Below are 23,892 nucleotides of genomic sequence, written 5' to 3'. Positions count from 1 at the left end.
AGGGTCATGGGTGGAGGGTTTTCCCCTATCCCCAAACCAGTTTGAGGGTCCAAATTCTATCCAGGGACCCCCTTCACATCTGCCTAGAGGTATAGGGGCTTCTGGCTCAGATCAGGATGGAGAAACATCATCATTACACAGGTGAGCTGGGGGTATACCCAGTGTAAATGTAAGCAATTATGATCCACACTAACTGGTGCGGGGGTGTGAATTAAACATAGAGGCTGAAGTCTTAATTTTGCTTTGTCTTACTTGCTTTTGAAACCTTTTTCTATATAAAAATAAATAAAATTACGGATTTTGGCCAGCCATTATTACAAGGCTTGTATAAAAAGTCTAACATTGACTGGCAGGAATTCTGCCTTCCAATAGATGGCACTACAGAGGTATTGTTCCATCTCCCTTATTTGCATGTGATATAGTACCACTCAAGAAAACCATCCAGGCCCCTGTTAAACTCTTATCCAATTTACCATCACCATGTCCTCAGGGTGCATTCAGAGGACCGTATATCAGCTTGGTTTTCACGCCCAGCCGATGTACAGCATCTCTCTCTGCAGGGGGAGGAGGCTGGAAGAGCTGGGAGCAGTGCACTGAGCTCCCGCCCCTTCTCTGCCTCCTCTCCACCCCACTGCACTATTTTCAATAAGAATCGGGACGGGGGCGGAGCTAATTCCTGGAACGTAGCCCCACCCGTTTCACCTCCTCTCATTGCAAATAGTGCAGAGGGGCAGAGAGGGGGTGGAGAAGAGGCAGAGAGGGGGCGGGAGCTCAGAGCACTGCTCCCAGCTCTTCCAGCCTCCTCCCCCAGCAGAGAGAGACACCGTATATCGGCTGGGCATGAAAACCCAGCCGATATACGGTCGTCTGAATGAACCCTCAGGCAGAGAATTCCATAGTCTCACTGCTCTTACAGTAAAGAATTGGAAAATGTATTTGTAGAAATTGAAGTAAATGCTAGGTTTTCTGATCTGCAGCATGTTCATTCTGCTGCAAAGACACCACAAATGGTATCCTTTACAATGAAAAGAGTGAAATATGTGGCACAATCTGCAACAAAAAGCCACATTTAACACATTTTCAGATTTGGGCTTGACCTAATTTAATCAGGGTTCCCTGATATATATATTTTTTTTTTTAAACCAGGGGTTCCCCAGTACTGAAAAGATTGGAAACCCCTATTCTATGGCTTGAGGAACCAAAAAGCTGTATCTTCTCGAATTGGTCACATATGTCCAAGTTCAATTATGGACCATTCTCCTGCAGTAAAAAGTGGTGAGATGCTTCACTGTTTTGTCCGTTCTTTCACCAAAAAATTATATGAAATCCAAAGAGTAGGGCTAAAAACACATTGCTTTTGGTGTGTGGTTTAGATTAGATGAAAGTACAGTAGATATACAACATAAAGATAATAATGATTACGCATTGCTTAACCCTCTGGATAACCATTCTGGTTGTCAACGATCAGACTGATGTAGAAGAAACAGTAGGTTGATAACTTCCCATTTTAATAGCTGCGTATAACACATGGTGATTATTCTTCTTCGATATAACATGACCATACAAATATGCATTCATATCTAACTACAGATTATATTTGTATCCATTGTTGTATTAGTAGCCATTGAAAAATATAAAAAGCTCTAAGTTTTGTAGGAAACTTATTTGAACCATCCTATGATACACAAGGCCTAATGTGGACCTAAACCCAAAAATATCATACCTGTATATATTAGGACTGTATATTAATTTAAGATCAATAATGGGCAGCGCATGCATCGACTCATAATGTGTCTGTCCATGTTTAAAGTGAGCTTGAGATTTCAGGTCTGGGATCAAACCTGAATAGGGTTTATGTTAGGAACTTGCAGCACTTCTTCTCCATCGAAGACCATGTTTTATGTCTGCTAGAGGAAGAGACTTTTTTTGTTTTTTTCTTCCCTACTTTCAAAGAAAAAAAATAAAATAAAAATCACACACTTTTTTTTATTTTTTTCTTGACAGCGGTATGAGGCTTGTTTTTCTGCTGAAGTTGCTGCATTCTTCAATGGTTCTATAAAATGTACTAAAAAATGTAAAGGTTTCTAAGTATTGACACAACTTTTTTTTAATTGTTTCGTAGGTGGGGCTGTGTGAGGGCCTGTTTTTTTGTGGGGCAAGCTGTAGCTTTTATTGGTACATTCTTGGTGTACATATGACTTTTTCATTGCATGCTATTAAATTTTTTTCATCGAAGGCTGCGTCATCAAGCGAAATTCTGGTGTTGTGTATTTGTTTTTCCTGAGCGGGCTCACTGTGCAGGATAAGATTTTTGGGCTCCTGCACATGGGCGGATTTGATTTGCGGAATCCGGGGCCAGCGGTTGCCCCCGGATTCTGCAGCAAAAACTCCACATAGACTCCTATGAATAACCACTGCTTCCTGCACACAAGCGGAAATCAACTGCGATTTCTGTTCGCGGCAGAAAAAATGGAGTAAGCTCCATTTCTGTGCGGTTTCCGCCTGGACAGATTCCATTCAAGTCAATGCAAGCCGTCCATCCCACGACCCTTCCACAATAATCATTAGAAAAATAGAATTGTGACGCCCTTAAACAATCCCTTTAAGTCTAGGAGCAATCTTATAGCCTGTAAATGACAGATGACATCGGATGTTTGGGAGAAAATATGAAATTGTCAGCTTTTATTTTTTTCTTTAAGGGGTTTAGATCCACTATAATCAGCTGGTGTTACTGGCACTAAACATTTATAAACATTGACCCTCTATAGATTTGATTTTGTCATTTGTGAGTTTCTGTGCCAGCACATCTAAGGTAAATTCCTCTCTACTGTGAAGCTCCCAGTGTTTAATGACTCCTAAACAAGAAAGAAAATTGGGGTTATTATTGCACCAAAATGTATTCATTTTTTTTTTCGGCAAAAATTCATCAATGCTTCTACAGTAAATTTGCTCCCTAATGATGTCCGATGGAACACAACATTTGTTTTTGCTTTTCAGATGTGCCCTTCGATACAGTAGGGTGTCTGACCGCGATTTCCACAAACGTTGCACTGGAAAATATAGCACAAACGCGACCAAAATCAGCAAGCACTTTAATGCGCAGCTGGAAATGATAGCTCTGGTTCTATCTTTCGACCGACGTACACCAGCGGCTCCCATAGACTCCTATGGGAGCTGGAAAAATAGGGAGGGAGTAGCGATGAACACAAGGAAAAGATTACAGGGGCTTCTATGTAGGCATGTAAAGTCATTCTGAGGGATTTCTGGGCTGCGGTGTATTTTTTTGCTAATATGTTGCACCTGGCTGTGTGAATGGACGAGAAAATGCTAATTATGCTCGGGACTTGATCGCATCATTTCTTCATTCATGCGGTAGGGTGCACACATATGAACCTCATTCTTTTGAATGGGTTCATTTACATTAGCGATGTTTTCCTGCATGGCACCACTTCTATCTTTCTGCGAGATCGCCCATTCTCTTCATTGGGGCCAGCAGCAGCAGCACCATTGAAAGCCTTAGGAAAACTCCGCTGTCCTCTCCCGCTTCTGTTTTTACATGGAAATGCCTCGCATCCACAGGGCTTTCAAATGTTGGCAAATGCAATATCAGACCGTGAGTCGAGTCACAGCCAGAAATCACACTCGCCAGTGTGAAGAAGCCCTAAGGTGTTTTCTCCTCCATTCACACGGCTGCATTATATGAAAATGATGCTGCAGTGATGGCCGGCAGAATGGCCATATTTAGCTTAAATAAGCTAAATAGAGGCAGCTGTCATCTTCAATGAGCGCTGGACCAAGGCAAACTCCCTCCCCCTCCCTTTTTTGTCAGCTCCCATAGAATCTATGGAAGCTCCCTGCAATTTTCATCAAAGGATAGGTCATGGCCTATCTTATGGCGCTGCAAGGAAAAATCGTGTCTGAAAACCGCCAGCGATTTGGCGATTTTCATACTTAATTTTTTCTCGCGGCTAAAAAAATATTAATCCAAATTGGAATCATTTTAAGCTGTAGTCTCTGTCTCACTTGGCTCATGATGTAGCCAACACGCCACCCATCCCGAGTAACAGAAGCCGCAAGCAACTAACAATTAGGAACTTTACCAGGAACTTTCATTTGATCTTGGCACCATATAATGAGTACTCCTCCCTGTATTGATGCTGTTCTGGCATGTCCACATTTATAAGTTGGGCGTGCGACATTACAATAAAATGAGTGCCATCCCCATAGCAGCATTATTATAGATGTGATTTCATATATTTTTGTGTGGTGCGGTTTTTTTTTCTCAACCTGTCAACTGTGTACTTACCTGGAAATGCATGTTTTAAGTACGATTTTGAGCTTGCAAACAGTAGCTTATTTTTGATAGTTGCATCCTCTGGAGCCCTAGATAAATATTATAAATTTTAGTATTTAATGCAAAAAAAAAATTGTTTGTAACAAATATTTACATTGTGAAAATGCACATGCGTACAACCAAGCAGGATATCATCAGGATGTGCCATAAATACTTTATTTATGTGCTGATTTACTGGTTAACACAATTTTTCTGGCATAAGGTTCTCCAATGGTTTTTAGCTAATTTGGGGGTGCTAAATCCAAATAGATCTTCAGAATTTGCCTATCAGATCAGCTTTTCGAGATCTGAGATATTGCATTCTCGCTAGAAACTGTAATTTTATGCCCACAGAGGAAGAAGTAAGAATAGAGAGATACAAAAAGCTTGTTAATTTCGGTCGTACTACAGCTGCATAAACTTCCTCTTCTGTGACGGACAGCGTTTGGAACATCTCTCATTAACCCCCTAATGACATGGCCTATTTTGGGCTTTTTTTTTTTACAGCATTAATCATGCAGCATAAATGATACAATACATTTTTTCTGTGGGTCGGTACGATTACAAGGATACCAAAATTAACCCCCTAAGGACATGGCCTATTTTGGGCTTAAGGACGCAATGATTTTTGGCGGATTTTCATCTCCAGTTTTTAAAAGCCATGACTTTTTTACTTTTGTGTCAACGCGGCCGTATAAGGGCTTGTATTTTTTGTGCGGCAAGTGTAGTTTTTGATGGTGCCATTTTTGGGTACATAGACTATATTGCAAGACTTTTATTATTTTTTTTTATGATAACAGGGAGAGAAAGCGCATCAATTCTGCATTACATTTTTTTTTACAGCACTAATCATGCAGCATAAATGACAATACACCTTTTCTTGCTTTTTTATGCTAATATGAAAAAAATCACCTAAAAAGTGTTTATTTAACTTTTTTTTTTACATTTTTCTTTTTTGTACATTTTTATTATCTTTTTTTACACTATTTGTGTTCCTCTGGGGGACTTAAAGCACAGCACTGATGATCGCTGTGATAAGGCATGGCAGGACTTCTGTCCTGCTATGCCTTATCGCTTATACAGCTATCACAGGCTCTGGCAATACAAGACGCCGGTATCTGGCGTCCTGTTGCCATAGCAACCAGCCGGGCTCTCTGCAATTATGTCATGAGAGCCCGCCAAATTCACAGAGGGAGCAATCTCCCTCTGTGAACCCTTCCCATGCCGCGATCTACATAGATTGCGGCAAGGAAGGGGTTAACAGCGCGCCCGCTGCAGGATAGCGCGAAATCTGTCATGACCTCGCGCTATCCCTATGACATAAGGGTACATCATTTTGTGGGAAGTACACCGCTCCCATGACATACCCTTACATCATGGGGAGGGAAGGGGTTAAAGGAGTTGTCCAGCCACGCAGGGTGTCTTTTTTTTTATAATAATAATGCTTTCCTTTCACTAAGCACTGTAAAACACAGCATACGTGGGTTCAAAATGCCATGCATATTACCTGTTCTTTCTTCTTCTTACTTTGTAAACTGATGTTCCAAGCGGATTTTAAAGATGGCGCCGTTGTGCTGCAATCCCACAATGCCCTGCGCCTCCCTCATCCATGTGCACACTCCCGATGATGGCAGGATGCATTGAAGTCCTCTGCAGTCTCTCCTGGTCCCACCCAGGCGCTACCTCCTCTAAGTTCACTCTACAGTACGGGATGTTCTCCTGCTTCTACCCACCTCCCGCCCATTCTAGTTTAAATGTGCTGTCTGCTGAGCTGTGCATCTAAGCAGATCCTGTGGAATATGTCTGCTGGGCAGATCTATCTAAGCTGATCATGTGTGATACATCTGCTGAGCAGACATATCACACACAATCTCATAGGAAAACACTTTTAAACATCACTCTATGGTGTTCCCCCACTGACATGACCAGACATCTTGCTCCCATGTAAGCTGGTGTCCCAGGTGATTTCAAACTCTAGCAATGCCTCCATATGTTAGATTAGCTAACAGGAGCCCCAAGGGTGAAGTCCCAGATGTAACTTCTGGCCCTATAGCTACCTCACTTATGTCATTTCTAAAACTATACAGAAAGTTTATACTAAAAATCAAACTTTGAGTAGTGATGATACAGTAAATGTTGGGTCGCCTTAACTAGAGCAACCAAAAATACAGTTCTTCCACATTCTTGAAACTTTGACTTACCACATCATAAATAGGAGATCTTGCTTCTTTGATTCTGCAGTAATATAGTGAATATCCGCCAAACAATAACAACATTTGTTTTCAGGGAATAACGCTTTCAAACGTTGAAAAAAATTAGCAGAGTCTTCTGTCAAAATTTCTCTCTCTCTTTCCACAACAATGTATTTCTCGTCTTCACTGAATTTAAAGAAAGCTGCTTTCTTCGGAGACTTCTTTAGCTTCATATCGTGGAACAATGCAGTTACTGAGTCATCAACTCGGACACCTGATGCCTGTAAAAAGAGCAAAAGGTGAAATTACTAATGATCCTCAACTCTGTACAAAGGATATATTTATGCACAAGTGTCCATAAACCTGTGAAGATATGTTACCCTCATACAAAAGAAGCCAGCTAACGTACTTATTACGGACAGCCAGTGTGGACCCACTGTGCCGACCAACCGGTTTGGCTTTAGGGTAAACCTAAGGACATTGTCCCTACGGTTCCCTGGTATTCTCCCTTTAAACCCTGTAGAGGGATCTGGACTTTGCTGCGTGGAACCGAGCAGGCCACTAACTCCTGGAGTAGTCCCGGTGTGGTTGGCATCTGATCCACGGTGGTCAGAGACACCAGTGCAAAGCACCATGAACAGTCTAAGCTGTGAACAGACTCTAGTCTGGTGTCAGGACATCAGAGAGCAGACAGAAACAAAGTAAAAGGTCAGGAAACAGGGCAGATGCTGAAGTCAGGAGCAGGACTTTGCAGGGTGTTAAACACATACCAATATTTGGGCAAGGAGGAGGAATCCCAGGTCAGTGTGTGATATACCTCAGGCAAGTGCTAGTGCTCTCTTTTGCACTTGCGTGTGGTATATCACACGCTCTTTGGGATTGGGGGTGCTGACAGGAAGGCACCCAAGTAAAGAAAGTCCACAAACTTTCATCTTTTAACCCCTTCCTGACCTCTCTGCATACAATGTGGGCGTCAGCTGTTTATTACAGCTGACACCCCCGGGCAATAGCTGCGATCGGCTGCGCAGCCGATCGCGGCTATTGACCCTTTAAATGCCTATGTCAATTCTGACAGCGGCATTTAAATCCCCCGAACGATGTTTGGGGGTCCCGCACGCCCCCCTCCCCCGCGGTGAGATCGGGGGTGCCGAGCAGGTATCATGGCAGCCGGGGGCCTTTTGAAAGGCCCCAGGGCTGCCTTAGCAGACTGCCTATCAAGCCATCCCCGTGGAGTGGCTTGATAGACTGCCTGTCAAATGGCAGTATGACGTGATGCTATAGCATTACGTCATACTGCAGGAGCGATCAAAGCATCACATGTTGTAGTGCCCCAGGGGGACTTTAAAGTAAAGTAAAAAAAATATCAATCAAGTTTTATGAATTGTAAAAAAAAAGGTAAAAAAGTTTAAAATAACCCCCCTTTTGCCATATCTATTATTAAAAAATGTAAATCCTAAAATGAAAATACATATTTGGTATCGCTAGCCGTAAAAGTCCGATCTATCAAAGTAGCACATTATTTTTCCTGCACGGTGAAGGTCGTCCGAAAAAAAAATAAAGAACGCCAGAAATGCACTTTTTCACATATCCTGTCTCCCAGAAAAAACGCAATAAAAAGCGATCAAAAAGTTGTATGTTTTCCTAATTGGTACTATCGGAAACTACAGGACATCCTGCAAAAGATGAGCCCTTGCTCAACTATGTCAACAGAAAAATAAAAAAGTTATTGCGCGCACAAAATGACCGCAGAAAATAATTGAAAAAAAAATTTATGTCTAAGAGTAGTATAGTAAAAAAAAAACCTATACAAGTTTGGTATCGTAGTAATCGTACTGACCCATAAAATAAAGTTATCATGTCGCTTTTGTTGCCATTTGTGCGCTGTAGAAACAAGACGCGCTAAAAGTTTTTCAGTACATTATATGGTACAATAAATAGCCCCAATGAAAACTACAAATCATCACGCTAAAAACAAGCCTTCATACAGCGACGTCGATGCATAAATAAAGGAGGGGGGAGGAAAAACGAAAATGGAAAAAAACAAGGACCGCATCATTAAGGGGTTAATATATCCACCGGAGGGCTGTGAATTTTTATCTACTATACATTTCTCTCCCAGAGAGAGTTTATCCAGGCCAGCCCCTGTCCTGAAAGGTGGGACATCATGAAAGCCACCTGAGTGCAGTCAGTAGGGAACAGGTGAGAGCGCAATTCGAAGTGTAAGGAGCACTGATTAACCCCTTAGTGACGGAGCCAAATTTTAGAATTCTAACGTGTGTCTCTAACATAAAATAACTCTGTAAAGGTTTGGCATATACATGTGATTCTGACTTTGTTTTTTGCCACATGTTGTACTTCATTTAGGGGGTAAAAAAAGACTGATAGAATTTGTGAATATTTATTAAAATTGGGAAAATTTTGGAATAAATGGTATTTTTTCACATTTTCAACTGTAATATCTCAAATATGTGCAAACATACTGTACACATTTTTGCTAAGATATATATTTCCATCTGTTTATTTTATTCTGGACGCACATTTGAAAAACTTTTTTTTTTTTATTAAATCATTTAGGAGCCAAATTTAACATTATGCAACACCCTAGAGGGAAGACCCTGGGCATCTGGCTAACGTGAAGAACTGGGAGGGATAAGTGCTGGCTTGTCACTGCGGCACTTACCAGGCTCTGGTCCCTGAGGGATGACATGCAGCCAAGGCCAGAGTAGGTCAGGAAATGCCAATAAATGGGTTGGTGGGGGTAGTAGTACTTATCACTCGTGACGCCAGCGTTCCCACACACCGCCACCATTGCCCACTCATCTGTATGCTATGCGGTGGAGAAAAGAACAGAGACTTGTGTATAGTACCTCGGGTCCCCAGGAACGGTTAGGGCCCGGTATAACTTTATTTAATAATAAACTTTTACAACACAGGTATTCAAAGCAATGCAGGTACAGATTTCTTTAAGTTACATAAGGTTACAGCACAGAGGTAGGGAGGATACACAGGATGAAAACCGGTCCTACAGTCCACGTTATCTGTACAGCACCGCTCCTGGACTGGAAGCACTCCAGAGGAGGACATGGCCTATTTTGGGCAGAAGGAAGCAACGATTTTTGGGAGATTTTCATATCCACTTTTCAAGAGACATAACTTTTTTATTTTTCCATCAACATGGCTGTATAAGGGCTTGTTTTTTGCTTGGCGAGCTATAAACTGTGGGTTTGACATATTCAGGAAAAAAGGTGTTCCCCAGGCATTCTTCAGACCCAGCTATCTGATTTAAAGATTGAGTAGCACGATTCGTCACTCCATAGAACGTTCATTTATTGCTCAACGATCCAATGACAACACTCCTTGCACCATTGTAAGTGACCTTCCTTTGAGAGAACTCAATAGACATTTGCAGAATGAATGGAGGGAAATATCAGCTGAAGTATATCAGACATTAGTAGAAAATATGCCACAGAGATTATCCAGTGTAATTAGAGCCAAAGAAGACCCACTAAGTACTAATATATGTAAATAAATACTACTGAAGAAATATAAGTTGATAATAACAAGAACATTTACATACATTTCTCCTAGTTTGTCCATACTCAAAAGGGGCACTGTGTTAAAAATGTTTTTGTTTTACCACTGTAAATCAAGTTTGAAGTGGCTGCCACTAGGGGTCTCCCAGCCCCTCTGCAATCCACTATCTGTTAGGTAATGAGCTTCTGTAGTAACAAGGATTCTAGGATGTGGGGAAGGGGCCATCTTTACAGGCTGCTCCTTGCACTCAGAGGCTGACATCTGTTCACACAGTGTCTGCAATCTCCTTACAATCTCTCTCTCCTGTTATAGCATGTGTGTATACACATTATGGCCTCATGCTCATGGGTGGGTCGGATTCTGCCTGTGAAATATCACAGCGGAATCAGGCCCGGCGCCCGCAAGAGACCCCCCATAATTACCTCTCCAGATCAGCTGAGAGAGTCTCTTGCTCACTCTGTGAAAGTATCTCGGGACGACTTCTATTGACTGCAATGGAATAGTACATGCTGCGATTTTCCCCTGCGAGTGGAAGATTGCAGTTGATTTCCTCTCTTGGGCAGGGGAGAATCGTTTTACACAGCATGTCTATGAAAGGACATTTCTGCGGAATTCGTGTCGGGTGTCTGACCGTGAATTCCGCAGTGATAATCTATCAATGGGCATTCGACCTATGTTGGGTTTATTAACCACGTGGTCAGAATGTCTCTGAATGCCCGAAATGACCTGTTAACCAAAGGGGTGGTTATTAAGATACTGCCTCCCTGCTGATTGGACCAGACACAGTGCAATGCCGCATGGGAAGTGAGGGAAAGGAAGTACAGTTCAGTGAATTACTGGCAAAATGGTAGGCTTGCCACACACACCCTGTCTGAAAGTTTTGCACACAGCAAGACAGCACAAAAAAGGAGTAATACGACCTGAAAACTAGAACTTATGAAATAATGTGCAAGCAGCAGTAAATGAGGGGGTATGGTGAGCCTGTAAGATTTTAAAAAACATGTTACAAACTCAGCTGCGCTTTAACTTAAAACATTTTAATTGGTCTTAGGATATTTGTTTGGTACTAACAATTTTTCACATGAAATCTGTATAGACCGGTAATATATATTCCATTTCCCCGTATACAGAACTAAAATAGAAAGTGGTCTTAAAATCACTTTTTGCTATTTAGTACATTGAAAAAGAACTAAAAACAGAGAACTCCATTCACAAAGACTAGAAAGAGAAATTTAAAACCAATTGACAAGGTCAATCTCCTTGAAAAGACTGAATGGTTTCCTAGGCTATGGGCCAATGTTTTGTATCCTTCTAGTATCACAGTGAATACCTTTGAAGGTTGAATTGCACATGCTGTACTTAGTCTCTGAGCATTGTATGCTTAAAAAATGCTCTCTTTGACTGTGCCATTATACTATGATAATGCCAAGAAAGTGGAGACCATTAAAAAGTAGATATGCCTCAACAACTGCTTAGTGAATAGTATCAAGTACGAAAATGTCAGAAGTTCCAAGGAGAGACCCTCCAATTAGATGCCACCTCTTGAAAATTATATAAAAATATGCTTGAATACTGTTAGTGGACCTCTACCAACCTACTATTGATGGCCAATCCTAAGGCATTATCAATAGCAGCATGGTGGCTCAGTGGACCACTGAAAACCAACTAAGGCCAACATCTGCATGGAGTTTATGTGTTCTCTGCAATGGGGACAAAACCCATTATCAAGTGCTGTGTAATATATATGTGCTATAAATAAAGGGGATTATGATCAATATTGTTTGCCTGAAAAACTTTAAGAGATAGAGCAAAGGAATATGGTATTGTCTCCATAATGTGTCACTGCCATGATTTCCTCATATGTATACACAACTATCACTACTGACAAATGATGGAAGAACACACCAATCCTTTCCCCATCTCACGAACAGGTTATGTACTATAGCTTAGATTATATAAAGGATCTATTTATTAGATAAACTAAGTTTTAACCCCTTAAAACCATGGCTTATTTTGGCCATAAGTACGAAAAGATTTTTTGGGTAATTTCATCTCAACCTTTCAAAAGCCATAACTTTTTTATTTTCCATTGACATGGCCATAGGAGAGCTCATTTTTCCTTGGCAAACTGTAGTTTTTATTGCTACCATTTTTGGGTACATATATACATATAAAGTATTGTAAAACTTTTAAAAATTTTTTTGTAGGGCAGCGAGAGAAAAACCGTCAATTCTGCCATAGTTTTTTTTTTCAGTGTTAATGACGCAGCATAAGGCTGGATTCAGACGAACGTATATCGGCTTGGTTTTCATGCCCAGCTGATATACGTCGTCTCTCTCTGCAGGGGGCTGACGCTGGAAGAGCCAGGAGCAGTTCTCTGAGCTCCCGCCCCCTCTCTGCCTCCTCTCCACCCCCTCTGCACTATTTGCAATAAGAAGAGGCAGGACGGGGGTGGGGCTAATTCTCGAAAAATAGCCCCGCCTCCTTTTATTGCAAATCGTGCAGAGGGGCGGAAAGGAGGCAGAGAGGGGGCCGGGAGCTCAGTTCCTGCTCCTGGCTTTTTCATCCTCCCCCCCCCCCCCTTTTCCCCGCAGATGAGGACACCATATATCGGTTCGGCGTGAAAACCGAGCCGATATACGGTCGCCTGAATCCAGCCTAAATGGCATGATACATTTTTTCAATGGGTCAGTACTATTACGACGATACCAAAAATATCTTTTATCCACTTTTGAACAATAAAAACCCTTTTTTTCAAATTTGTTTTTTACATTGTTGCATTCAAAGTTCAATAACTTTATTATTTTTCCATGGACATAGGTTTGTGAGACCTTGATTTTTGCATAACGAGCTGTAGTTTTTATTGCTAGAATTTTCAAGTACTTATGACTTTATTGCGTTTCTTTGGGAGGCAAATGAACAAAATAAATAGAGATGAGCGAGTATACTCGCTAAAGGCAATTGCTCGAGCGAGCATTGCCCTTAGCGAGTACCAGGCCCGCTCAAGACGGAAGGTTCGGGTGCCAGTAGCGGGTAGGAAGCTGCGGGGGAGAGCGGGGCAGAACGGCGGGGAGATCTCTCTCCCTCTCTCCCCCCTCTCCCTCCTGCTGACTGCCGCTACTCACTGCTCCCCGCGCCGGCACCTGAACCTTCAGTCTCGAGCGGGCAGGTACTCGCTAAAGGCAATGCTCGCTCGAGCAATTGCCTTTAGCGAGTATACTTGCTCATCTCTAGAAATAAACATTTTGCTTCTGGTTTTTAGGGTTTTTTTTACTTCTTTTGCCACGCAGTATAAATTGTATGTTCAATTTATTGTACAGGTCGTTACAGATATGATGATACCAAATATGTGGATTTAAAATTAAAAAAAAAATTTTTTTTATACAAACGGGCAAGTGTGCAGAAATGTTGTTTTTTACACTAATTTTTTTTTTAAAGATTTTTATGGGGACTTAGAGCCATAAAAGCTTTGATCCCTATAGTAATGCATTGCAGTACTTCTGTAGTGCAATGCATTATCGCTCAAGATAGTGTTTACAGGCAATGACAGGCCTGCTATGGCAACCTGTCAGTCCTCCGTAATTACATTGCAGGGTGCCGATGACGTCACAGAGGCAGCATGCTCGCTCTGTTATGGGTACAGGTAAGGGCGTTGGGGGGCGCCGAGCTGAACTTTTGCACTCGGGCCCCTGAGCCTTTAGTGTACACTGATCATGAGATGGAAGGGTATAAGAGAGAGGATCAATGTTCTCATCGATCCTTGCTGTTGCAGTGTGAAGCCAGCTGTCAGTCACAGCTGGCTCCTGTTGCAGGATGGCCCAGGTTCACTTCTGAGCCTGCACCATTCACAGGATGTAAGTTTACGTCCTGTTGCGTTAAGTGCCCCCCAGCGGGGACGTAAGCTTACTTCCTGTTGGTTAAATAACCAATGAGGGTGAAAGCTGTATTATACAAGCAGAAGTTGCCACAACAATAATAAAATGTTGTTCTGCTGCCAGTAGTACATTCTTACATTTAGGCCACACATTGTCTCTAGCTGCACAGTGCACGTATGATTGCTGATGATGACTATAGAGCATTCGCTGATGTACTTAGCACATACAATGAGTTTATATACTTTATGCATATTTTCCTTCCTGAATTATTTAGGCGCTTTCTTTGTTCCACATTGATGACGCACCTGCGGCTCCGATAAATTATTCACTTTGCAGTATGTTCACCTCCTTCACACTCATGTGACATATGCCACTCGGTCAGGAGCATTTAAACTGTATTCTTCACACCCCCAAGAATCGCATACATTTTTAGGCAACAAAGTATAGTTACATGTACCTACTGGCTAAATGAGTCAGACGTAGTTAAAACATGCATACTTTTGAGTTCATTCGCCCTTACATACGTCTGTAGACCTTTTTTTTGTGTGGTATGGAAAAGTTTAGCTACTGTGAATCTATATATGGAAGGGTATACATTTGTTTTAACATTACAGTCAATGAAAAACATATTAAAACGTATGGTTGTACATTTCCATGCGTTTAACGTACACGTGTTGTTATCGAATGCAAAGAAAAAAAAGTGTTCAATTACAAGACTTTATTAAGAAAAAAATGACAATGAAAAACGTATGCTTTTTTTTTAAATGTAAAAAAAAACAAAACGGCACAAACGTATAGAAATGTACGGCTGTTCAATGCATATGTTTTAAAAAGTACAGGTCTGCATAGAATGGCATATGTTTCCATATGTTTTTTCATGTTCATTTAACATATACCTTAGGGCGGCTTCATTGATTTCAAGAGGTTCGGTCACATGCGCACATTTCCTGCGTATTTCGATAAAACGCAAAAAAAAAAGCATTCTCTATTTTCATGCACATTTACGCAGCAAGAATCCCCATAGAAGTCAATGGGGATGCGCAAATGGGTACTGAAAATCCAAGGAAATACGTGAAACACGGCGTAATTGCGCAGGAAAAAGAACACATCTGGAACTTAGACTAATGCTGAGCATTGCCTCTGATTGGTTACAGTGCTCAGCCAATTAGAGGCAGCGCTTTCTAGAGGCGGGGATTTTTCAATCCCTGGCCACCAGAAAGTAGAAGAAGACTTCCCGGGAACGGGGAGAAGAGCCGCACAGCGCTTCTAGGTGAGTTAATTATTTTTATTTTTTTCACAGCTAGGGATGATTTTTGGGATATGGTTTATATTTCAAATTGGAATAATAATTTCAAGGTCCCAATAATCCCAATGGGAGGACTGGAATACCCAGAATGGCTATCAAAATCGGGACTATTCACACCGCGTTCCCCCGATAATAAGACCTACTCTGATTTTCAGGGGGCTTGAAATATAGGCCCACACCCAAAAATAAGCTCTAGCTGCACTACATGGGAAAAAAAAACAATACTCACCTAGCAGCCGGCATTTGGGTCCCTCGCGCTGGTCTCTATCGCTACTGCAGGCTTCCGTGTCCTCCCATACACCGACAGAGCAGTTCTTCCTGGTAGTGGGGCTTGAATACCCCGCCTCCAGCAAGCTAATGCTCTGATTGGTTCATCGAGCGCCGCGTCAGCCAATGAATGCCAGTGTTCAATGAACCAATCACAGCCATTCAATCATGTCATTCAATGAATGGCTGTAATTGATTATTCGAGCGCCAGCTCTAATTGGCTGACCCTGCGTTTGATGAACCGATCAGAGCATTAGCTTGCTGGAGGCGGGATATTCAAGCTGCGCTATCAGGAAGACCTACTCTGAGGGCATGCAGGAGGACACAGAACCTTGCAGCAGCAGAGACCAGCACGAGTGGCTTGAAAGCCGACTACTAGATAAGTAGTATAAGACAACCCCTTGAAAATAAGACAGTGTCTTATTTTTGGGGAAACAAACAATGCATAAATACATTAGGGGACAATACAAGGATCTCTCCAATGATCTGTTTATACCCAGGACTGTGTCGGTAACAAGAGGGCATTCTCTACGTCTAGGGGGTTCTTTACTGTAAGAACAGTGAGACTGTGGAACTCTCTGCCTGAGAACGTGGTGATGGCAAAATCCATAGAGGAGTTTAAGGGGGAACTAGATGTCTTTTTAGAGTGCTATGATATTACAGGATATAGATATTAGGTGACCAGCGGGGGGTGGTGATCTGGTGCTTGGAGTTAGGTAGCAACTTGGAATTAGGTAGTCGAGAAGGGATTTATTTGTCGTCTTTCAGCCTAGCATACAATGTTACACTAGAAGTAGTCCTAGTTATATGCCTGCTAACGCAACTATAGACTAAGGTGCGGTAACAGAGTGTGAGAACAGAGGCGTAATCAGAGGAGTCCGGAATCGAGGCAGGCAGCATATACTTCAACAAGAGAGACAATTTATGCATGAAATATGCACAAAAATGACAAAAATTGTACATGTGTGTGATTTAATGAGCATAAAATACGTGGCACAAATATGCTAGTGTGAGAGGCCCCATTTAAATACATAAAGATTTACTGCTGTGTATTTTGCGTGCCTGAAAAAAAATGCTTGAGTGAAACTGGCCTAAGGATGCTTTTACCAGTGATAATCAATCTTGTGCTTACACAGAAACAAGCATTGCTGACTGAATGGAGGTGGAGCGGGCTGGAGATCGTTCCGGCTGTCCACCTCCATTCACAGTAAACAGGCAGTTGTTCATAAGTGAGCGACTACCTGTTCACACGGAACGATACGTCATTCAGTTTGGGGCTGCTTTCCCACCGGCGAAAAAATTGTGCGATTTTATTACAATGCGACAGTGCTACAAATCGTGTGATGCTATGCTTTCTCTGATGCTATGTTGTGAGAGACAAATCATAGCATGCTCTATATTTGAGCGATTTGCGATTTTTTTTTTTGTAGCCCATGCTTTCCTTTGGAGCCTTGTTTATCGCAAATCACGAACGCGATTTTCATGCGATACATTTCCCTGCCCCTAAAATAAGCCCTAACTGCACCCCCCCCAAAAAAAGCATACTTACCTAGCAGGCTCAGACTGGGTCCTCCTGCTGCTGCTTGGAGCTCCACTGTGCATCTTGCAGTCCTTGTTTACCCACAGAAGATCACTTCCTGTTTGCGGGATTCAAAAATCCTGCCTCCAGGAAGTGAGGGCTGTGACTGGTTCATCCAGCTCTGCATTGATTGGCTGAGTAGAGTTTGAAGAACCAATCACTGTTGTGGAGGTGGAATTCATAAATTGGCTGAGCACGGCATTGATTGGCCAATTCATAAACCCCGCCCCCACAATGCGATTGACTGACCAGAGTTTGAAGAACCAATCAATGGCAGCAGCGAAGCGATGTGTGATTTTTCACAAGAAAAATGGATCACTGACGCTCCAAATCACGGGAAAAAAGCTGTGATATCGGCCATGTGAAAGAAGCCTTAGGCCACGTTCACACGGGGCGGATTCCCGACGGAAATGTCACAGTTTGGCTGCAGCAAAAGACTGCGATATTTCTGCCGGGAGAACCGCCACGGCTCAGCTGCGGCAGCTTTGAAGCGGCCCGGCCGCTCGCTCTTCCGCTGCGGCTGGTGCTCCCATAGAGGAGAGTGCGGCTGCAGCGGAAAAAGAAAAAAGACATGCTGCGGTCGGCAAATCCGCGCCGCAGCAGCGGCTTCTGCTGGCTTAGCCGCAGCGGATTTGCCGTCCCGTGTGGACGAGATTTCTGAGAAATCTCATCCACTTGGCTGGCTAATCCCGGGATTAGCGGCCACATGCGGATTTGTCGCAGTGAAATTCTGCACGGAATTTCCGCGGCAAATCCGCCCTGTGTGAACCCAGCCTTATGCATGCAGGAACTGAACAATGAACGAGAAGTGAAAGACTTCCTATACCTCATTCAGTTGCTACATGTATTAATACTGAACGATAATCATTCATATTCTCGTTGGATCACAGTAATCTGTATAATAAACATTTCGTGTAAAAGGACCTTTAATAGAAAGGGAGATGCATACAAGTATAAATGTTTAAACACTAATTAAAAGTCTAGACGAAGGGACTGTAGCATAAAGAGACATGGAAACTATGTCCTATGTGAAGACGGTCACCGTCCTTTTGCGTTACGTGACGATGATGCTGTGATGTGTATATTATTCTATAGGCAGGCAAACTCGAACACTGGAAAACCAGAAGTGATACTAATGATAATACTGGACATATGAAGTCATACAATAGCATTTCTGTTTTCCAGTCAAGTTGATTTGTGTTCTCGGCACTCATTGATCTCATCTCAGGAGAACAATACAGCTATCATTTGTCCTTCCATCCCTCCAGATAGGATTCAATAAGGTTACTTTGTAGCTAATATCTCTTTACAACTGCAGTAAACTGACACATAGTTTCATTGCCTTCTCCCCTGTGTGCCGAGTGCGACAGAAGGGCAATCTCCTGGATTTCATGTTATTTGCATAATAATGCTGAAAAGAAAAAGCCTAAAACACCAAATATATTTCTTTTCCATGAATATGGACTTAAAAAATGACCCCTTTCTGATGGCAGTGTCCCTTTAATGAAAACACTTGCAAAATTCCTTTATTTTTCATTTTAGATGCATTGGGATATCAGGCCATGTTCAGACATGTCAGATTAAGGGCGCATTCAGACTACCATATATAGGCCGGGTATTCACGCTGGCCGATATACGGCGTCCCTCTCTGCAGGGGGAGGAGGCTGGAAGAGCCGGGAGCAGTGCTCTGAGCTTCCACCCCCTCTCTGCCTCCTCTCCACCCCCCTGCACTATTTTCAATGAGGAGAGGCGAGATGGGGCGGAGCTAATTCCCGGTACTTATCCCCGCCTTCTCTCATTGCAAATAGTGCAGAGGGGCGGAGAGGGGGTGGAGAGGAGGCAGAGAGGGGGCGGGAGCTCAGTGCACTGCTCCTGGCTCTTCCAGCCTCCTCCCCCTGCAGAAAGAGATGCCGTATATCGGCCGGCGTGAATACCCGGACGATATACGGTTGTCTGAATGCGCCCTTATGCTGTGAGTTATCCGCTCTAGTGTCAGATGAGCATATGCACAACTACGCTTGCCTCTGCGCAATGCATTTACCCAGCGAATGAAGTTGGATGACCTAGATTTGCGAGCATGTCTGCGCATAGTACTGTCCTTTTCGCACACAAAGGGAGAGCTCATATATGTGCGCAACACACCCCTTCCATGGTTTAAAAGGCTATTTAGCCTTATGAGGTCTAGATGTGTTCTCTTCCCTGTTTTGCGCAGTGTTTCATGTATCCCCTTGCATATTTGCGCATGGACTGCTATGGGGGCTTTTGCTGCATAATACGCAGAAATATAAAGCAAGTCCTATTTTTTGGGGTCCGCACGAAATATGCGTGCAAAACATGCTCCGGATATAATTCAATTGACATCAATGTGTTCTGCTCCCAGCGCATTGCTCATGTATATTTTACATGCACAAAACATGCGCAAATATGGTCATGTGAAGAAGCCCTACTGCTGGTGTCACACAGGCGTAAGTACATCTGTGCTGCCTATTCGGGCAATGTGTGTTTCATATTTCCACTTGCATGTCCGTGAAAATGGTGCGCATTTGCACCTGCAAATAAACACGCAGCCATGCTCTCATTGATCAAAATGGGCAATTAAGTTAATTAGTTCAAATAGTTCAATATCTGCTATTTTCGTGTGCACATGTGCAGGATAATAGAGCATGCTGCGTATTTTTTTGCGTGAATGAAATGCGCGTGCAAAATGTGACTGAACCCATTACAATCAATGGGTTCTATTCACTGCATATTGTGCACATTAATTTTCAAGTACATTCTTGTAATACAGGCGCAGAATACGCCGTGTCACACGAACGTATTTGCGCAGCATTTTTGCAATACACAGTGAATAGAACACATTGATTTCAACCCAATAAATGTACTTCTGTCCGTATGACAATGGCCTAAATCTCCAGTAATCTGTAGTACAATACATGTGAACAGGCAGAAATATGAGTTTGCTGCAGTTTTTCACTGCAGTTTTCACCCTCTGCAATGGATTCCCAGAGAATATCAATCACATGTGGCTAAAAAATTGGTTGCAAAGGTGTAAATACGCATTTTAGAAAACAATCATAATAATCCCTGGCTGCACTGTGAGCCGTAAAATACATTCAACTCATTTCACCTAATCAGAGTATATTTCACCAGGAGGTTAGCATATTTTGCAACTAAGTAAGACTAGTCCTTTCATGTTCTTGGCGTCTAGGGAAATTGCCTGCAGCTTTCTCTGTTCTCTTGGGTCATCTCCGGGGAGAGGCTTGCATAACTGGAAAGTTTTGAAGCGGAGGAAAGACACAAAGTTTACTGAAACCAATTTACCTCCATTTTAATGTGCTGGAAGAATAAGTCACTTTTTTATTGGTGAGACACAACCAAATAATTACAATGAGGGCAGCGCTCCAAATGGTTTAATAAAAAAGCAAGAAAGATTTAAAGTCAGAGATAACTCACCTGGTGTGAGCAGCCACTTCCCAAAAGGGACGGCTATCATACGGGTTTGCGTTAAGGGTTGTCTCACACAAGCATTAAGATTTTCAACCGTTCGTATCGTGGACGAAAATCACATTAACGAGAAAAAGTCGTGGCTAAATCTCCCGTTTTCTCACTTATCCAGACAGCCAGGCTGCAACGTATACACGCTACAGCCCGGAATTCCATCGGCCAGGGGGAGAAACTTTAGCGCTGTCAACCTATGGGAGCTGCTGGCAACAAAAGGGGGAGGGACTTTAGCAGCGCTTCCCATGCTAATTTCCCTGCCCTCTCTCCCCAGCCTATGGGAGCTGACGGCAAGGGGAGGGGGAGAGACTTTAGCAATGCGACCCACTGCTAATCTCCCTCCCCCTCCGCTTTTCTGACAGCTCTCATAGGAGTGTATGGGAACCAGCTACATATTCCGGCAAAAGATAGGACACCATATGCGCTATCTTTTCCGGCCAGGCAATTTTACGCGCCAGAAAATCGCTATTTGAACAATTGGAATCCAATGCTTCAGATGTTCGCGATTTTCGGGCAGCGTTTTATCACAGCAAAATAGCCGCGATAAAACACTTGTAGAAGAGGCCTCAGGCTCAAATTTTGAGCTATTGCTAAAGGTCCACCGTCCTAACTGGATATCCACAAGGCGGTGAGCGTCTATGGAATCTCCACAGATGGAATACACAAGCAAAGACTATCAGTCTTTCAGTTGGTAAGAAGATGAAAAAGTTCCTGCGCTCCAGGGGTACGGTGTAAGATAACCAATGTACGTAGAGTGATACCAAAAAAATGGGACTGTCGTTTTGGGGGAGTTTAATGTGCAATGTATCAAATGGAATGAAGTTCAAGGTCCAGAAGTTGTAAGCATGGACTTTCTGTACATCTGCGATAATTTCAAGGCGCAACTGGGATTTCTGATCGAGTTATCTCATCACAGTGAACTAAAAGTCGTCTCTACTCACAGAATGACACGCAGCTCAACAGGCAGTTATCTTGGCATACATGCAAATTCTGCACTGAGGGGCCTATTCACATGTCAGAATTTTTCATCAATATTTTATAAGCCAAAGCCAGGAGTGGGTCTAAGGCTGGATTCACACGAATGTATATCGGCTCGGTTTTCACGCAGAGCCGATATACGTCATCCTCATCTGCAGGGGGGGGGAGGATGGAATAGCCAGGAGCAGGAACTGAGCTCCCGCCCCCGCTCTGCCTCCTCTCCGCCCATCTGCACTATTTGCAATGAAAGGAGGCGGGACGGTGGCGAGGGCTAGGTGGTGAGAATTAGCCCCGCCTCCACCCCACATCTCCCCATTGCAAATAGTGCAGAGGGGCGGAGAGGAGGCAGAGAGGGGGCGGGAGCTCAGTTCCTGCTCCTGGCTCTTCCATCCCCCCCCGCAGATGAAGACGACGTATATCGGCTCGGTGTGAAAACCGAGCCGATATACATTCGTGTGAATCCAGTCCACAATATGGAAGAAATGCAAGTCTTTCCATTATACTTTCTTGCTGTATGTTCCACTCTTGGTTTTGGCTTGAAAAATACTGATGTGTGAATAAGCCCTAAAGCAAATGTTAAGGTGGCGAGGACTATTATCATGGCTTTGTGCGCACGCCTACATATATTACTGTAATTTCTGAGTGCGCAGGGCTAGTTCACACGCGAGACACACCCTTTCCATAGAATTGAATGGCTATTAGAGACTAATAAGGTCTTTGTTTCCTGCAATTTGTGCAGCGTCACACCCTTTCTCTTGCTTACTTGTGCCCCTCCCATAGACTTCTATCGGACTCTGGCTGTGCAAAATGCAGAAAGATACAGTAGGTCCTACTTTTTTGCACAAAACACATCTATGAGAACCAACCCATTGAAATCTATGGGTTCTATTCTCTGTGTCTTGCTCGTGCAAAAACATGTGCAAACAAGCTAGTGCAAAGAAGCCTTTAAACAGCGCTCGTTCTGTCCCTCTCATTCGCTTATACGGGCACTGAATAATAATAATAATTCTTAACGATTCTCATTTGAATGAGCCAACAATGTATCTGTCTGTCTAAATAGATTGCAGGAGAGCAAACAAGTTGGAGGTGACATCACTCGCTCGTTCACTTGTCTAAAAGGACAATTATAAAGCAAGGTTTATGTTCCCTTCCAACAGAACTCGCATCCTCCTATACCGCAAGTCGCTGCGGTTTTGCAATGTGGGTTTTAGCTGACCAGCTTCTACAGGTAAAACAAGTTGAAAGCACTTTGCAATAATTGGCCATGCAACACAATACCAGAGCTCTTCTGCACATATGAGGAACCCTAAAATTAGAGGCAGCTAAAAACTTCCTTATACTACAATGTAATGTGTGTATACAGCTCTATTTCTAAAATGATCCTCCTTACAATATATTAAACGCTAGAAGCTAATGAAAGAATACTTTTATTAAGGGGGCATGATGAGTAGTTAGTTAATACAAGGAAAGGGTGCCCTGATTTGGAACCATGACTCAGTATGTGTTAAACGTATCCAGTATTAAAAACCTACACTGACCACATGTAATATTTACACATTATTCTTGCAACAATAAAACAATGTAATAAAATATTTACAGTTTGATACATATAAAAAGTATAAGAAATACATTAAAGCAAATTATGTTTAAAACTACAAGTCAAATGATTAGACATAAATATATTATTCTATCATTACTCACCATGTTGGCTGTGGTTTAGTGTAAGCTCACAGAGTTGGAGAAAAACTTAGGAGGACCTGGAGATGAAGCTGTCCTTTGTGTCTGAACCTGTTGTGTAGGTGAAGAGGAAGACAGCCAACCTCTGGGCGTCGTCACACAGCCTTGGCTGTTGCTTACAGGCTATTCAAAGGAAAAGAGGAGGGGACGTTGCTGTACCAAGGCGAAATATGTTGTCTTTACCTGCTAGGTTTTATTTCCGTGCAAAATCTTCAATATTTGTGGACTTTATTCTAATGTGTAGCTTCCCCAATGCACAACTTTACACCAAATTAGGGGATTACTGAAAAGGATTGGTTTGTGAATTAAAACCTCTACATATCACTGCAAGGTATAAGGCCCCCTTTACAGGGGCGTATTTGCGCACACAATACGCACAGAATAGAACGCATTGATTTCAATGGGTTCGTTCACATGTGTGTATTTCAGCCATGCAAAACAAAAAGCAGCATGCACTATTTTCCTGTGCATTTGCGCACCAACAGTACCTATAGAAGTCAGTGTGCAAATGCCCGATATCGTGCTCACCCGTGTGAAGTTAGCCTTATGGAACTCATTAGACTAATTAGCCATTTCAGTCAGTATGTCTTTGT

The 23,892-nt window shown here is 42.7% G+C and overlaps 1 protein-coding gene across 1 annotated transcript; it reads right to left on the bottom strand.

The window, feature by feature from the left end:
- Positions 1-1,491: 1,491 nt before the first annotated feature.
- On the bottom strand, positions 1,492-23,420 carry DSTN (destrin, actin depolymerizing factor). Its single transcript, XM_066595782.1, has 4 exons — positions 23,264-23,420; positions 6,535-6,806; positions 4,307-4,383; positions 1,492-2,855 (listed from the first exon to the last, which is right to left on the bottom strand). Exons 1-4 carry the CDS (start codon positions 23,264-23,266, stop codon positions 2,746-2,748), a joined length of 462 nt encoding a protein of 153 aa, XP_066451879.1. The 5' UTR covers positions 23,267-23,420; the 3' UTR covers positions 1,492-2,745.
- Between the last annotated feature and the right edge of the window lie 472 nt (positions 23,421-23,892).

Source organism: Eleutherodactylus coqui, chromosome 3, assembly GCF_035609145.1.
Source record: "Eleutherodactylus coqui strain aEleCoq1 chromosome 3, aEleCoq1.hap1, whole genome shotgun sequence".
NCBI classification, from domain to species: domain Eukaryota; kingdom Metazoa; phylum Chordata; class Amphibia; order Anura; family Eleutherodactylidae; genus Eleutherodactylus; species Eleutherodactylus coqui.
Note: the sequence above shows the minus strand (reverse complement) of the source record. Positions and strands in the feature narration are given on the sequence as shown.

Coding starts and splice junctions, on each gene's coding strand:
- DSTN (XM_066595782.1), bottom strand. Junction 4,384..6,534: donor GATCTCCTATTTATGATGTG/GTAAGTCAAAGT, acceptor ATATTTATCTAG/GGCTCCAGAGGATGCAACTA. Junction 2,856..4,306: donor CTTAAAACATGCATTTCCAG/GTAAGTACACAG, acceptor TTTCTTGTTTAG/GAGTCATTAAACACTGGGAG.